The sequence below is a fragment of the Camelus bactrianus genome, chromosome 4 (assembly GCF_048773025.1).
Source record: "Camelus bactrianus isolate YW-2024 breed Bactrian camel chromosome 4, ASM4877302v1, whole genome shotgun sequence".
NCBI lineage: Eukaryota > Metazoa > Chordata > Mammalia > Artiodactyla > Camelidae > Camelus > Camelus bactrianus.
This window is the reverse complement of record NC_133542.1, coordinates 86,439,040-86,455,484: the sequence shown is the minus strand read 5'-3', so window position 1 is coordinate 86,455,484 and position 16,445 is coordinate 86,439,040. Positions and strand designations below refer to the sequence as shown.

The 16,445-nt window shown below is 42.5% G+C and overlaps 1 protein-coding gene across 12 annotated transcripts in view; it reads left to right on the top strand.

The window, feature by feature from the left end:
* Nucleotides 1-16,445, top strand: part of AOPEP (aminopeptidase O (putative)) — a 324,317-nt gene that overhangs the window by 240,957 nt on the left and 66,915 nt on the right. For 8 of the 12 annotated variants that reach the window (XR_012506720.1, XR_012506719.1, XR_012506725.1 and 5 more), the window contains exons 12-13: nucleotides 7,874-7,936; nucleotides 8,327-8,401. Coding sequence is in view for 4 of the 12 variants with exons in the window: in XM_074363058.1 (XP_074219159.1) it covers nucleotides 7,874-7,936; nucleotides 8,327-8,401 (138 nt within the window). In the remaining 8 variants the exon portion in view is untranslated. Of the gene's footprint in view, nucleotides 1-7,873; nucleotides 8,047-8,326; nucleotides 8,402-16,445 lie in introns of all 12 variants that reach the window. The other 4 variants (XR_012506723.1, XR_012506722.1, XR_012506721.1 and 1 more) reach the window with 1 other exon arrangement.

Here is a 16,445-nt window from a genome sequence, read left to right as displayed (position 1 = left end):
CCCCAAATTATAATGGATTATACTTTCCTTACTGTGTGTGTGTGTGTGTGTGTGTGTCTATGTGTGTGTGTGTGTGTGTGTGTGTGGCGGTGGGATGATTTAGGCCCATTCCTCTTGTTTGCAAATTGTGACTTCACTGGGTTCCTTTTGGGGCCAGATGATAGACAAGGCAGTGTGAGTGCCAAGGTTTTTAAAAATAGACATGCTGGGAAAAGAAGAATGGACCAGCCCAGGGCCACCAACTCTGGGGAGCATGGACGCTCCTTGTGCACACGGTTACAGACGCCACACCCACTCCGTTTTAGAGAATAAACGTAGGGACCTAGACGTGTTTGCTCGTCAAGCTAGTGAAATGTTAACGTGTACATCTGTGGTTTAAATTAGTAACTCATATCTTGTAAGGCATTTTGCCAGAGTAGTTTTCCTATAGCATCAGTGTAGTGTGTCTTTTCTAAACAAGGAAGCCCATGTGGTTAGAACACGCGCCTAAGACTTAAGGAAGTCTCCCTGGGTGGCTTCCTATGTGCAGCCGGAGCCTCTGCACACAGCTAAGGGGCTTTTGCATGGATCCCCACTGTCCCCTAATCCTAGCTAGCAATCTTCCAAATACAAAATGCTTTTCCCCAGGGAATGGGCGGCAGCCATCAACATAATTAGAACATTGTTCACAGGGCATGAATGGGAGATATCCCCTCATGTGTACAGAATTCTAGATCAGCGCTAAAATTAGGTTCCCTGAAGACAAGGATCTATGCTCTTTTTACTCAGGATCTAGAATTGTAGTAACCAGGAACCTGGGAAAAACTCTAAAAAGTCAAATATTCACCCATTCTTACCTCCCTTCTGGGTGGTGTTGGTGTCTTCCATTTCCACTTCCCTTTTTCAGTCTTTTCTGTGTGTGTGTGCTGAACTAACCTTGCCCAGAAGTTTATTCCTAAGAGTAAGCTCCAGGAAATGCTACCCAGGGTCGGCCCGACAGCCCATCCTGTCCAGCTTTGTGTCTGCCGTCTGCCCAAAGGGACTTATTGTAAAAGAACACAATAGGTGGCTGTCCTCTGTGGCACTGACCTTGAAATTCAGATGTCTCCTAAACACCTGGACTTTCTTTAGAGTAACCTGTCAGAGATGGGTCATCATTAAAATGATCCAAACCAGCGGTTCTCAACCCTGGCTGCACACTGGAATTCCTGGTGGGAGATTCTGAAAAGGACTGATGCCTGGGGCCCCCTCTCAGACATGTGAATCTGAGTGGTCTGGAGCCCCTCCTGGGCATTAGGATGTGTAAAGCCCCTGTTGATTCTCATAAGCAGTCAGGGGTTAGCAACCGCTGACCCAAAGCCACCCCTACATAATTTTATATTCCGCCTGTGAAACTCTTTAAGGTTACAGTGTCCAAGAACGTTAAGCACCTGTAAGGAATTGCAGTCACACAGGTGTTGAAGGGGATATACTGGTAACTTTTTTTTCTGAAGTATCTGTTTTAATGGATTTTTATGGCATGGGATTATATGTAACAAGCTTTGTCTTAATCCAAGGTTGATCTGATCCACATAATAAGCAAATATTCTAAAGTGAGACAGGCGGGCTAGATGTTCCTTAAGCTCTCATGCTGGAGGCCACGCAGTGTGAAATACTGAAGGTACTAAACTTTCCTGAGACTCAGTTTCTTCATCTTGAAGATGGGCCTGTGGGGGAAACAAACAGAACAGTCTGTGTGTGGAAGCCCTTTGTAAACTGTTCAGTCCTGTACAAAACTGGCCACTCTGGTTCTTTCTGCCAGTTCCATGGTCTCTGATATGTGTAGTTTTCTGCCTTCAGGTCACTTCCCTCCAGCTTTTAGCGATGTGATGTCGCTTCTTAGTTCCAACAGTCTAGACTTTGATAAATAACAACTTTCTCCTCTTGTAAGCACATCACATATCTCATCTGATCTGCACAAGTCTATGAGAAAGAGGCCCAGAGAGGTCGCACAGCTCATATGTGACGGAGCCTGGATTCAAACCCAGGCAGGCCGTCTACACGCTCCTTGTACCGTGCCGCCTTACCGCCTGGTCACGCTGGTCTCCCGATGGCAGGGATGGTGTCTTATGCATCTTGGTGTTCACAAAGTCTAGCGCTCTGTTTTGCAGGAGGCGAACTCAATATGTTTGTTAAGTGAGTAACTCATCCATATGCCCAATTTACATTCTTCTTCCTGCACCTGAAGCACATTTCCTCTGCTTTTGATATCAAAAGTGATAAAACACTGGCTTGGTTGACGTTTTTATATCAGTCCTGTGTGATGTTTATATAGTATTATATTTACTTGGGGGTTTATTTTTTTAATAGTTCTTTTCCTTGAATTTTATAAGTAGGGTATAATCATGTCCTTACCTTCTATACTTCACTTCTGAGTGTTGTTAATGGAGAGAAATATTAGAACCATACAATTTTTTCAGACCCCCCCCTTCCAAAAAAGAAAAGGAAAATTAAAGAAAGGAAAAATGAACCCAGAGTATTTTATTTATTTATACTCCTCCTGTCCAAAACAGAGTTAAGCAAATTCTTCCAAAGCAAAATATGGCATGATAAAAGTAAACTAAAATAAGAAAACTGAAGCAAGGTGAAAATACTCACAGGGAAGTAAGATGCAGCCAGGAATTTAGTTCGCATCAGTACACACCCCTGAAGCTCCTATGCCTGACTTACAGTGGGTCATAGGGCTTTCTAGAAGAGGGGGAGGAGTCAATTTGCAGTGTTGATGAGGTAAAACAAACCAGTTGCCTAAGTCCAACTGTTCCTGATGTTGATATGAGGGAGTTTTCCCTGTGGGTCCTCTCAGAAAATTACTATTTAATGTAATAAACAACCCTCTAAAACCATCCTTACGGTAAACATTGTGATGGATTTTATGGGCTGTTTTTTTTTTTTTTTTATAATGCACCTCAATAAAGGTTGATGGCTTCTTCCCAGAACATAATGCGATAAAAGGAATTTCACAGAGCACCAGTACGATGCAGTCCAGCGCCAGCTGTGTGGTGGTCAGGGACCATCCAGGGTAGAAGTCTGGGTATCAGCAAACCCTGTGAACCTTCTGACAGTTGGCATGGGGGAGGTGAGGGGGGACGGGGCTGTGCACTTCGGTGTATTTTTCTTTAGGGAGCCAGTAGCTGAGAGCTTAATGCTTCATCAGATTTTCAGAGAGGGTCAGGAAATGGAAGAACTGAGCATGCTCCCTCAGGCAAGCTCTGTGAAAGTTTTTGAGCGATGGTGAGTGCAGGGTTATGGTTACTAAGAGGAAGAGATCCTGTTAGCCAGATCACTCACTGCAAAGCAAACGTGAGATGGATTTCCTTTTCTGAAAACTATGCTTTATAAGGTATTCCACTGAGAGGTCCATTTGGCAGGGCCCAAATCCTCTTCAGAAAGAAGTCAGGCATTCATTCTAACACAGAGACAAAATGGGCAATAATACAAATGATAATTTTTCTAAAGTAAAAAAGTCAAATAAAAAGCAGTCATAAAAGAATGTTACATTCTTAAGTGATAGAGCAAAATTTAAAGATACAAATGTTTGATAACTTTGCCCCTAATCCTTGCTGGTTATTATTTGCAACTTAAAATCACCTTGATTTTATTTCCAGACATGTGCGGACTCTTAACTTTTAATTTACCCTGAATATATGTTGGCTGTAGAGCACTTCCGAAGCCAACGAATGTTTCTGGAACCCCCCCCCCCCAACCCCGCCACCTTGTTTGGTATTAAGAGGTCTTTTGACTTCTTTTAGTGGATAGTCTTCGTGTTGCTGTGCCTGAGGGAGTGTAATTTGCTGTCTGAGCTGTTTTGGGCTAATTAAAGGGCTCCCCTCCTTGGCCCTTTCAGCCTTCTGGTGGCCTGGGGGAGGGGTGTCCTGCTGGTTCTCGTTCCTCTGGACTGCACCTCATCACAAAGCAGAAGCACACATCCATAGCAACGATACGAAACTGACATCACTGTCATTTTCCAGTGAAAGGAGTCATTTCCTCTCACCTAAAAAAAAGGAGAAAACAGAAAAAGGTTTTCCCTCCAAAAGTAATCTCCAGCCACTAGGTTAAGTAATGCTTTTATTTTAAAGCAATGACATTTCCCTCCGCTTCTGAAATTGTCTTCAGTTATTATAAACTGCTTTGACAAGAAAGTTTCTTAACACAATTTCCTTTCAAAACTTGCATCTCTACCAGACGAGGCATTTTTAAAGATATACTTCAAATAGAAAACATCTGTTTTTAAAAGATAGCTTTAAAGTGCTTTCACCACATTCTCAAAGATAGTTATTAAAGCGTTCATCCCCAAGTGTAGAATCCTCATTTAAAAAAAGTAGTCTTCCTCAGGTTTCTCCACACCCTACCTTCCCTGGGGTCTCCTGATGAAGAAAGGTAGGTTTAGGTAGACAAAAGGGGAAATGTGGTGAAGTTACATTGAACATAATCGAAAAGAATACTTTTCCAGTGTCATGAAATATGTTAATATTTCATTCTAGATTAAATTCAGCTCCTGCCACAATTTTGGAATACAATTTTCATGACTAATATATGAGGAAATCAGGAAACTTTATTTCCCATTTCTATTTTTATTTTCTAAAAAAGATCATTTTGGAAGTTCCCTGGTAATGTAACTAATGTCCCATGGTCTCTCTTTAAAAAATGCACAATTTTATGCTCTTTATAAATGAAGGTATTTTAGTCGATAAACAAACAGGAGGTAATTAGAAGAATCTTCACCTTAAGAATCCCCCCGTCAAATTTCATATGCCATTCATTCAGTGTTTGTTCCTTTATCCACCCATTCACTTACTTAACACATTTATTGAGCATCTACTATGTGCCAGGCAGTGTTTTCAGTGACTGAACCAAAATGTACTGAATATTGGTTCATTAATTATAACAAATGGCCCACACCAGTGCAAGATTTTGATAATAAAGGAAACTGTGGGTTATGTTGGGGTACAGGGAACTCCTGCTATATGCACAAATTTTTCTGAAAAATAAAGTCTCAATTAAAAATTAAACATTGAAATATCTATAAAAGGTAATTACTTTAAAGGAAATAAACAAGATGCTGTTAGAAAGAATAATGGGGTGACATAATTTGGATTGGGGAGTGAGGAAAGGCTTTTCTAGAGAAGTGCTGTTTAAGCCCAGAACTAGAGAATAAGTAGGAGCCAGGCAGGCAAGAAAGAGAAGGAAATGCATTCTCAGAAAAGCAAAGTGATATCATTTGAACTACCTTTGTAAATGCCATTCTGCTTTCTCCGTGGAGGATGGACTGGCAGGGGTGGGGATTGGGGGGCAAGAGGACAAAGAAGAAGACAAGTTAGTAGGCACTAGAATAAACCACAGCTCTTGCTACCCACTCAAAAATCCTAGAAGAGCAGAGTGACAGTAAGGATGTCTTCTTTGCTCAGCTTGTGCCAGAAACCATTAGGGTCTCTGTGAACCGGGCACTGGGAAGAAATGAGACTGTCAATGGCAGCAAGATGGTGTTCCTGGGACTCAGTTCCTAAGATCTTTCCAGTGGCTCAACGGGATTTATAGAATGAGGAGCGATTGCGTGGGAGTGAGTGAGCGTGCGTGTGTGTGTGTGTGTGTGTGTGTATTTGAGACTACAACCCAATGAAAATTATAAAGGGAAAATAGCCTTTAAGTACTATCTACTCAGCCATAGCTGCAGATTTTCATAGAAGTCTGTGTAAGGTTTAATTTGTAATAGTTATCTTTCTTCCTGCTGCTGGATTGTTAGAATTTATTTTGGCTTTTGTTTCTTCTAAGACTGCATGTTTTTATTTTTTAATTTATTTTTTATTTTATTAAACATTTTTTTAATTGAGTTATAGTCATTTTACAATGTTGTGTCAAACTCCAGCGTAGAGCATAATTTTTCAGTTATACATGAACATACATATATTTATTGTCACATTAAGACTGCATGTTTTTAAATTGTTGCTAAATCAACAAAGAGGACGCTTAAGAAAGGTCCATTTAGGCAGGCACTGTTTCAGTACCTCTGTATTGAACTGCATCTATCAGGGTTCTGAGGGATGCTGAATTCCCAAGGAAAAAACTTCTGGTGAGTAAAGGGAAATGTCAGTGAGTGATGGATTTCTATTGATTCTGGAACTGTTAATAGTAGCATGGAAGCTTAAATAGTTTTCCATTTAAAATTAAGCAGCTCTGCGATTACATAATTCACTTCATCTTTTGTAATTTTTACCTGCCTGTGTGTACGTTTATTTGAGATTTGCAACCATTATCTATTGCTATGCATTTCTTTTACAGTAGAAAAATTGTATGTGATAGTTGTACATTATATATAAAAAGATTCGATAACACTTTGAAAAAATCTTTAGCAAATGAGCATGAACTTCATAGCTCTTAGCTAATAATGGTTAATATGTCGATCCAACTCTCTAAAGGTTTTTTGATTTTTTTTGTATTCCTGGAAACACAAACTCTAAGTCAAGAGTCTCCCATTTCAGCAGACCTGCTTGTTTTAGGAAGCAGAAGTGCATCATCGATGTAATTTTAAGTAGTCCTGTTATGAATATGGGATGAAGGGATAAAATAAAGTTTTCCAGCCTGATGTCTCCATTAAGAAGCTCCCCTTTGTGTAAAATACTCCATGGCAAAGTTGCTTCTATTTAAAGTAGTGAGTTTGATCTTGGCTTTGATCTAAAGCTTTTGATCTTGAAAGAAGGATGGAGTAGCAATAAAGAGAGGGCAAGACAGATTTTCTTTAAAGAAATGCGATAAAATTAAAGGAATGGTCAAGATCAGCAAACACGAGTGCGACCCGACTCTTCTCCCCAAGCGCTCACCCCCCAGGCTGATTCAGCCAACTTCTGATGAGGATGGAAAGAAAGCCTTCTGGGGTCTGGCGGAAAAACCTGGGGGGGTATCGCACACTTTTGTAAACTAAGTGGAAACTTTCTCCTATTTATGAAGACATACTGTCCCCTTTGCAAATTCTACCAGTCGCTTTGGCGGGGGGCGGGTGTCCTCGGGCCGCGAGCGCGGCGCCGGCCACGCTTAGCCCGAGCGCCTTAGCTCCCGCGACGCGCGGCCGGAGCTCGGGATTCGCCTTTAACGCGCTCCCAGCTTCTCCTCCGGGAGGTCACCTGCCACCGCCCCAGAGTCCGGAGGGGCCACTGAAAAACGTCTACTTAATGGCGTCTAATCCATTCCCGGGGAAAACTCCATTAGGAAAGTTCCTTTGCCTCTGCGAAGGCCATCTGGACGCTCAGGTTCCTGACCCGAGGAGCGAGTTAAGGCTGGCCGCGGGGGTGACGGCGCTTCTCCCGCTAAGCCTTTTTGCCCGCCGGCGGGCATCACTTCTCCCACCGCGGCCGAGAAACCCTTCCGCGGATACCCAGGGGTGGGGGCTGGCAAGGTGAGCGTGCGCGCCCGGGGTCGGTCCACGCGTGGGAGGGCGCGGGAGCGCGGGCGCGGGCCGGACGCGGAGAGAGGAAGAAAGATGTTTGCGAAGAGAACAATAAAATAGCCGGCGCGCCGGCGGGGGCGGGGGCGGAGGCGACCTGCGGGGAGGGCGGCGCGGCCGCCTATACCTTTAAGGCAGGCCCCGCCCCCGCCCCAGCCCCCGCCCGCCGCCCGCGCCGCCGCCCCGGCCCCGCGCCGCCCGCCGCCCGCGCTGCGCCTTAGGTGTTGCGGGCCCGAGCGCCCGCTGCTCTCCGCCGGGCCGGCGGGGCGGACGGCCCTGGGCGCGGGCTCCGGCGCCCCGCTCCCACCCTCACCTTCCGCGGGCGAGGTACGGGGTCAGCGCGCCGAGTTGGTGGAGTGCAGGGGAGGGAGGCTGGGGCGGCTCCCAGGATAAACTTGACTCTGTCCCCTTCCCCCGCAGCCGCTGCAGAGGGAGCGCCAGGCCGGGGCGGAGTGCGGGCTCGCCCGGCAAGTGAGCGCGGAGGTGAGTGCGGGCGGCGCGGTCCCAGCGTTCCTCTCCCTCCCGGGGCGGTGGGTCCCGCGTCGCATCCCCGCCGCGGAGCCCCGGGCGTCCGGTCGGCGCGACGGCGGTGGGTAAGATGGCCCTGGTTCGGGGGCTCCGGCGCGGGGGCGGCAGAGCAGGCCCGTGGCGGAGGGAACGGCCGGGGCGAAGGTCACGGCCTGGGCTCGCCGCAGACCCGAGGGCCCCCCGGTGCCCGTGCGGCCCCCGGGCCCCGAAAGGTGCCCGAGGCTTCCCCAGGTGAAGCCGAGGAGGGCTGCGTCGCGAGGCCGTCCGTCGTGTCTTTCCCACGCGGGGGGCGGCCCTCAGGACCCGTCGTCCTGTTTGAAATGCCCTGTGGTTTTTGAACTTCAGGTCGCGAAATGGGTTCGAGTGAACCGGAGACCCCGAAAGCGGAAACGAAGGGAGACCGAAGAAGTGTTTGAAGAGGTAGGGGTCCCCGAAAGAAAGCACTGTGTGGAGCTCTTGATAAATCTCCCCGTCTGCCCCTGAGTACTTGGTCACACAATAGAGTAGCATTTAAAAAAAAAAGTTTTAATTAAATTTACAGGAAACCGTAGGTGTGCGTGGATAGTTATATAGAAAATACTCGTTTAGTACTCCTGATTATCAACGTATTGTGGTCTCATGAAGTAAGAATGACCAGGATGGAAATTTCTTTCATGCTCATTAAATAGAGCATTAAGACGTTAAGTGAGTTCCATTATTGCATTAGACCTGTACTATTTATTATGACGTTACATTATATTATTATTATAGGTACCTCTAAAGGCGGGGGGTGTTCTGAATCAATCACCCACAATATCAGGTTTCTCTGGTTGTGACAGAGACAACACACTCATTCATTTAGACCTTAAATCAGAGCAATCTCAAAAATGGAGAGAGGAGGTGAAAGAAGTGTATTACTTTTGAAACCGTAGGAGGGATTTTATTTACTAAAGCAAATGAGAAATGTGTTCTTCTAAATGTAGAACTTCCATATGCTACTTTGCAGAAGTTTGGACTACCTGCTTTCTCCTGAAATTGTGTTAAGTTAAATTTTGATTTGTCATTGTAATGAATATTATGAAACAAGGTAAGTAGTCTGTTGTTTTCTAAGTGATTTCGTTGAAAACTCTCAAAAGTGAATAATATTTCCACAAGGGTTACAGCAGATAAGATTTTTGTTGCTTTTGCTTAATTATTTTACTGTTTTTCGATTCTTGAAAGCACCGAGGGATTAAAATAGCCGTGTGTTGTTTTTCTGCTTCGAGAATGTATGATGAATCACTTCTGATTCTGAAGCCAAATTCTTACTGATAGCATTGCTGCCAACTTCTGTGATGTGTTGCCTGAGTATGGGCATTGCAGCGTCGGAGAATGTGCACAAAGCACATCATAATGAAGGTGATACCAAAGTTTCAGAGTGCATTTAAGGATACCAAGGGCAGCTTCTAAGAGAATTGGAAAAAGAACTGACCTGGGAGTACAGTCATCTGCAGGGCGACATTCAGTGTGTGAAAAGCCCTTCCCTTTTTAAACAAAGAGTCATATACGTCACTTCAGTTAAATAGTAATAGAAAAAGTTATCATTTTGAACCGGCTTGAGTTTTCTGACCAGACCTCAGCATGCTGTGGTAGGTTGTGTTTGTTTAACTTTCAAGGTCTAGATGTTTTTAAAAACGTTGGTGAGGTGATGGATGAGATCACAGAATGTCCAAAGAAGGGAAAAGAATTATGGCTTGCTTAGTATTTAAGAAAAAAAATATTTCCTAGGGATTATTTTTTTAAACCAAAAGTAAGATTGCCCAAGAGCACAGTGTACCATGCATAAAAGAAGGGGAAGGCGTTATCTTTGTGGGTTACCAGGTTCCATCACTACCAGAATCTGGATTGAAAGTGACCATATCTGTGACACCCATGACCTGACCACTGCCTTCTGAGAATGAGAAGGGTCGGGACTGAGGATTTTGCCTTCCAAGAAAACTGGAGTTGCTGGCTGTGCTATTTCTCCTTGAGAGAGGCTATTGTGTTAGGGCCTTGACTTTTCTTAGAAATTGTGGGCAGCAGTTTTTTAAAGAGGACATGAAAATGAAGTGGGTTGAGACCAACGTGCCGAACTTCCTTTCAAGGAATGAAGCTTAAAGCTGACTAGCTTTGAGGGTGGAGGTGCAGAGAGCGAGAAGATGGGAAATTTCAGAATTGTGTCAGAGAGTATTAATGATCAGTGTCTCCAGTCTTTCCTTCTGGTTCTGCACATGGCCTGCTGTTTGGCCTCTGCCATTCCTGGGAGAGGGTTTGGAGCTCTCTGAGGCAAAGCAGGCGATATTTTCAAGGGCAAGGAGAAAGAATGTGTAATCAGCCGCCAAGGGCATTGGAACAAGTTCTGAAAGGCACCGAAGCCGTCCTGCAGCTGGTAGCCGAGCGTGTCCCCTGATTGCCCGAGTGTCTATTCCAAAACACAGATCCAGTCCTGTGATAACTAGTCTTCAGACCCAGGTCATTGGTTAACCTTCTGCTGAGACTTGAACATGTTATTCCTCGGAATCCAGGTAGTTAACTTACTGCTGAGCTTAGCAAGTTTTTAAAAACGTCTGTCATGCCACAAGCAGGAGCAAATTAAGTTTCTCCTTTTTCATGCATCCACTGTTTTTCTACAACATTAAAATAAAAATGTGGTGTTTTCTGCTCCTATTCATTTTCTGTAACTGTGAAATAAGAAAATGAGTTCTAGACGTTTCTGGTAGGTTGTACCTTTTAAATCTAGGCATTGTTTTCATTTGCCTGCTTAGCTGTCTTTGCCCGTCTCTCCCCTTCATGCTGCCCTTTCCTCCACCCCCCAAGTCTCTTTTCAGGCCTCAGGCAGGGTTCAGCCCAGAGGAGTGAACTTGGGGGATAACTAGTCTGTATTTAAGTACCCTAAGGCCATAACGTTTTCCCTCTGATTTTTACTGACTCGTGGAAAGCAGTCTTCTGACCTGCCTGAGGAAGAAAAACAGGAGTGGTGTAAGGCCAGGGTCTGGAACTGGTCCTTGGGCGAGGAGTTTTACATTAAAGAATGTAATCTTACAGGAATAATTATTTCCTCTCCCTTAAAACCTCACAAGTGCTAAGTGGAAGGCATAGCCTAGTGTAACTTAAAACACTAGTTGGGTTTTTCAGTGAACTCAGAAGCAAAACAAACTTATCCTGTGCTCAGCTGTGGGTTAAAATAACGAATAATGAAATAAAGTAAACTGGGGGAGTGAGAGGTACCACCCAGAAAGGTGATTGAGGGTGCTCTCCTGGCCTCTGCTGGCCTGTGTCCTGTCATTCCCACCCACCCACCGGATAGCTCAGCTGTCTCCCTGCTGTCTTGCAGGCTTTCCTTTCTCAGCTTTCTGAAGATGCATCATTCTCTTGGATGCAGCTTCTCCTATCCTCTCTTGACATTTATTTCCATTTTATCTTATCTTTATGTTTTAGCCCCTTCTCCAATGGCATAACGGAATTCCTTTATACTGTTTTTTTGTTTTCTTTATTTTAAATTACAAGGCTCACCTCTCTTTTGCTTCTGGTCCTCAGGTATTTTTTTCCCTGCTTTCTGATAGTCTCCCCTTTTCACTATTTTGAGTTTTTTTTTTTTTTTTTTTTTAATTCGAGTAATTTGTGCAACAGAATGGCAAGGGGAACACAAACAATTAGACAAAGGACGATTGGGATGAATCGATCAGGCTGCTCTGCAAGGGGTGGGTTAACAATGGTGGTTGTGACACTGAATTGTACAATGTGCGTTTAAGAAAACATTCATAGATTTTACTAAATGGCTATTGGTTTGGAAGAACACACTTTTTTTTCCTGCTTTTATCTAACTGATTCAAAGATAAATACAAATTATCCATTATATTCAAAGATTAATATAACTTCTTATAAATATAATACATGTAAAATAATATGTCTTTGATAATTTTATCAGTGTTGTAAGGATTAGGACCAATGGGAGAATAATAATTTATGAACTGTATATATGAAGAGAATATCTGAATGGCATTATGATTTCTTTAGAAGAAGAAAATTCCAATTTTCATATTCTAGAGAAGCACCCTTTCTACTTTATACATATCTGATAATATACAGAGAACAAATTTTAAAGTGCTCATTTCTGGTCGTCAGTAAGTACATGATGATGTCAGAAGGATTCACTGGCATGCTTTCAGAACACTGAAAATTCAACAAAACTCAGGTTTGCTCTTATTATCAACAGGCAATCTTTCATGTGCGTTAGTTTGTTTCTAAGCAAGTGGTCCCGGCGAGGCTGAGGTTGGCCTCTGTTACGGTTAGTCATGAGGAACACTAGGTGCAAATGGTTTCCAACAAAAGCACCCTTTAAGGTTACCTTAATTATTCTTTTCTGCCACAACTTGATAAACAATACCCTTGAGAATAAAATTGTTTAAAATTTGGTGAAATTTTCCTTTGCAATGTCGAATAAAATGTAAAAATCTACAAAGATGTTTGTGAAAATGTGGACTTTGTATTTAGTGGCCATTTTAGTGGGAGCCAAATAATGAATTCTGTTTTCTAATCTTTGAGAGGGAAATGCTGGAACGATTTTCTTTGTGATAATATCCTTCCTAAATTCTGAAGCGTTTTCACTCTGCTTTTATTTCATTTGTTCTTTCCACACACTTGATTCTGACCTGAAATCAGTGGTAACCTTGGTATGAATAATAATTCACAGGAAATTTTAAAAAATTGTATGTAAAACCCAACTTGGTTATGCATTTTGCCACATTTATTGCTCTTTTTAAAATTTCACACATTCTAGGAGAATATTTTTATTACACTTCTAATATTGAAATACGAACGTGATAAAGGTAGGTACAAACTTTAAACTATTTAACAAAATGCTCTACTGCTGTTTGTCTTTTGTGACAGAGGTCTGTTTTCTATTTGGTTTATGATTTCTGGAAAACAACGTTTAAGACTAATAAAAATGATCTGGCTTGCTCTTGGACCTGTAACCGCAGACGGCAACTATGTTAGGCTTGAGTCTGGAGCCGTCACGATAGAAAGCTTGGCAAACTGGCACAAGATGGATTTAGGGAGTGCCGAACCCAGGGGTCCCTTCTCCTCCCCTTTATAGGAACTACCCGCATTTAGCAAAATGGTAGGTGTGGGCAGCCACTCTGAGGCAACTGAGGTAGCGTTCGTGTTGAGTGCTTTCCCAGGCATTGGTGTCCTTTCCTCTTTTGAAAGTGCTCTTGCCCTGTGAGAATTCATAACTAGCCTACATTTATATAGCTGTAATCTCTTACAATAGTTTCATTGATACTTGATCTCCATAGAAAAGCTTTATGGATTCTAATGAGTCACAGCTCTTGAGGCCCCAGCCGCCCTCCTCCCTGTCTGTGAGTGGCTTTGTGTCCCGTGTTGTGCTCAAGTCCCGTGTTGTACTGACTGTGCCTTTGGATGACAGCTTACTTGAGTGATGGTGGGGGAGACGGAGTAATTTATTAAAAATAATTACAAAGAAACCAAACAAAAGGAGTAATTACAGCACTGTTAATATGCAATTTGCTATTTTATTGCTGAAGTATTTGGAACTCGGCCTTTTCTGTGGGTCTCCCTTTTTTTCCTTGTACATCCCTAACAGATACATAATTTATTAAATTTTCTGTACCCAGGTCTCAGGTTAGATCTGGTGTCATAAGATCTTGGCTATTTTTTCTTTCTTTTGCCTTTTTTATAGAAAGCTGAACCAAGGAAGAGTTGCTGATAAAGTGTATTTTTGGTAGCCTCAGGAAGGAAGTCTGATCTCTCTAATTTTATGCCATTAAATTTTCATCTGTTTTGTAGATTTATTTTTTTAAGAGTCTGCCGTTTAAAAAATAATGTCTGAATTCTGAGTGTACTGAAATTCCTTCCCACTTTCAACTGGCATAATGGGGAAAATTTAAAGTATAGTCATCCACTCACCCTCACGTGCTTATTCACAGATTTTAAAAAGAATCTTTGAATGGAACTATTGATATAATAATAGCTGACACTCATCATGTGTCATGCGCTGTTCTAAGTGCATCGCCTGTGTCAGCTCCTGTCTGTGCGCCATTAAAGCAGCAGTACGATGGGGGGGGTGCTGCAGACTGCGTCAGACGCTTTGGGAAGGTGGGTGAGTTACCAACAATTCGAATAATTGCCGTAGAAAAGAATGCTCTGGGCAAGAATTAAAAATTCTTTTTAACCCAGTCCTAGACCACCAGCATAAAGCATACGTTTCTAAATTAGGAAAATCCCAACCAGCATGTATTTTGAAAACACTTGAAAGTGTGCAGATAATTACACTATTGTTGATTTTAGCAGATTTGATGCCAGGAGCCATCAACTCTTATGTGCCGTGAAAGATGAAAGCCGTTTTAATATAAAACATTAGAGTTTGGCTGGGAAAGGGAGGCGGGCAGAGAGATTTCGTGACTTTTAGTTAGTTTTGTGGGAAGCATTAGTTACATTCCTGTGACAGAATGCTTTACTTGGCGATCATTCTCATCTTAGGCATTTTAATGAGCTGCTGTTTTGTGCCTGGTATCATGTGGCACTAATAAGATGCATTATTTTAGTGGCACCTACTGGTGTCAGTATAGTTTAGGGTTTGTCATTATTTCATACTCTTCTGTTTTAGGAGGCCAGCACTAGCATGTATCTTTAAGTCTGGCCAACATGTAATTCATAAGTCTTTCTGGATCTCTACACAAAGCAAAAATGACACTCAAGCCTCATATCTCCAGCAGTCGCAAAACGATCTGATTACTTGCAACCTCGATAAATATTTGTTCAATGAGTTAGATAAATGAATCCCACAGACGGCACCTGTCTTACGAAGTCATACCTGGCTGTTGCATTTTTAAAAAATTTTAATGTCCAGGTTTTTGTTTATTTTGTTTCGTAATGACAAGTTTTCATTAAAGCACATCTGGTGGAGCTTCCCTGGCTTTGTCGTGGGTCATCTTTTTCATCTCTTTCACCAAGAGAGCTCAGAGCTGGGAAGACTGACATCAGTTCCAGCTCTGTCACCTAATTATTTGGATGTATTTATGCTCCTTGAGTTTGTCACTTGACTTTTGCTTTCCTCTGAGAATCCTTTTACTTAACAGGCCAGTTAAACCAACTTACATTAATTATAAAATTAATATTTACATAGTTTTAGGATATATTTTTCCTTCCATCCACTTTTTGGTATTTAGGAAGGCTTGTGTTTTTGTTCTGATGGTTACTTTGACGTAGTAACACATTCTTGCCTCTGCCCACTTTTTTTGGCTCTTGCTTACTGATTTTGTGCTGTGAGCAATAGTAAAGTTAGATATTAACCTTTTCTTGCCCCTCCCCTCTTTATCTTCCATCCCATGACTTGAACTGTGTGTTATCTTTTAACTTCTAGATAAGCACCTACAACAAAATCATTATGCTGATAGTGTTTTTCATATAGTTTTCCCATCCCTCCTCCCCTTTTTGGTAGTTGTACCCTGTCTACAATGTGAGAGTGTGTAGCTGTTACATGTTATACTGTACTCTTTATAAAATCACTTAGTTTTAGTTCTGCAAGTAAGCTTATCTTTAATGCTCATCATTCACCCTTATATTGATCGTCGGTCATTTTGATTTTTTGAAGCTAGTTGTTCTGTAGTGGATTTCTCAGGAAGAGCTCGGGGCAGCAGTATTTCCTGAGTTCTTGTATGTTTATAAGTTTGCTCTTTATACACGAAGGTCAATTCAACAAGACAAAATCCTTGGCTCAGATCTTTTAAGTATCTTAATTATGTTGCTCCATTGTCTTGCTTTCAGTCTGATGCTGGTCTTGTTTCTTTCCCTCCGAGTGCCCTGTGTTTTTCCTCTGGATGCCTAGTTTTTTTTTGTTTTTTTTTTTTTTAATTCCACAGATTTTTCTTTGACGTATCGCATTGTGGTTCCATTTTACCAGTTGTCACTTGCTTTTGAGCTTTATTTTCTTCATTCGTAAAATGAGAATAATGATAACTTTTTTTTTGCCTGTGCAGAGTGGATTTGAAGACCAAATGAGGTACTGTATGTAAAGAGTTTTAACTTTGTTTTCCTGTCTTGTTACCTTTTGAAAGTAGTTGGGAACTTTAAACTTTAGAGTACTTCATAGTGTAGGCAGTGGAACTTGAGTTGGCTTTATGTTTGCGAGAAATGTCAAGTGGGTGCTCTGCAGTCTTGTGTCCACGCTCTGTCAGTGACGAGGCTCCCCCGACCCCCTCGGGGAGAGCTCCTGGCCTGAAAGCACTGGCGCTTTTGGAAAGTATCTCACTGAGAAAACGCTCTCTCCATTGTATCCTCACTCTCTTACCTGCCTTATGTTAGTTTCCCACGCAAAACTCGGGGTTTACATGATTTTAGCTTATATGTGCATAAAAACAACACGGAAAAAAAAATTAAAGGACTCTTTTTCAGATAATGAGGAGAGCCAAGTCAGCCTAATCAGCCAACATGTTTTCTTGGA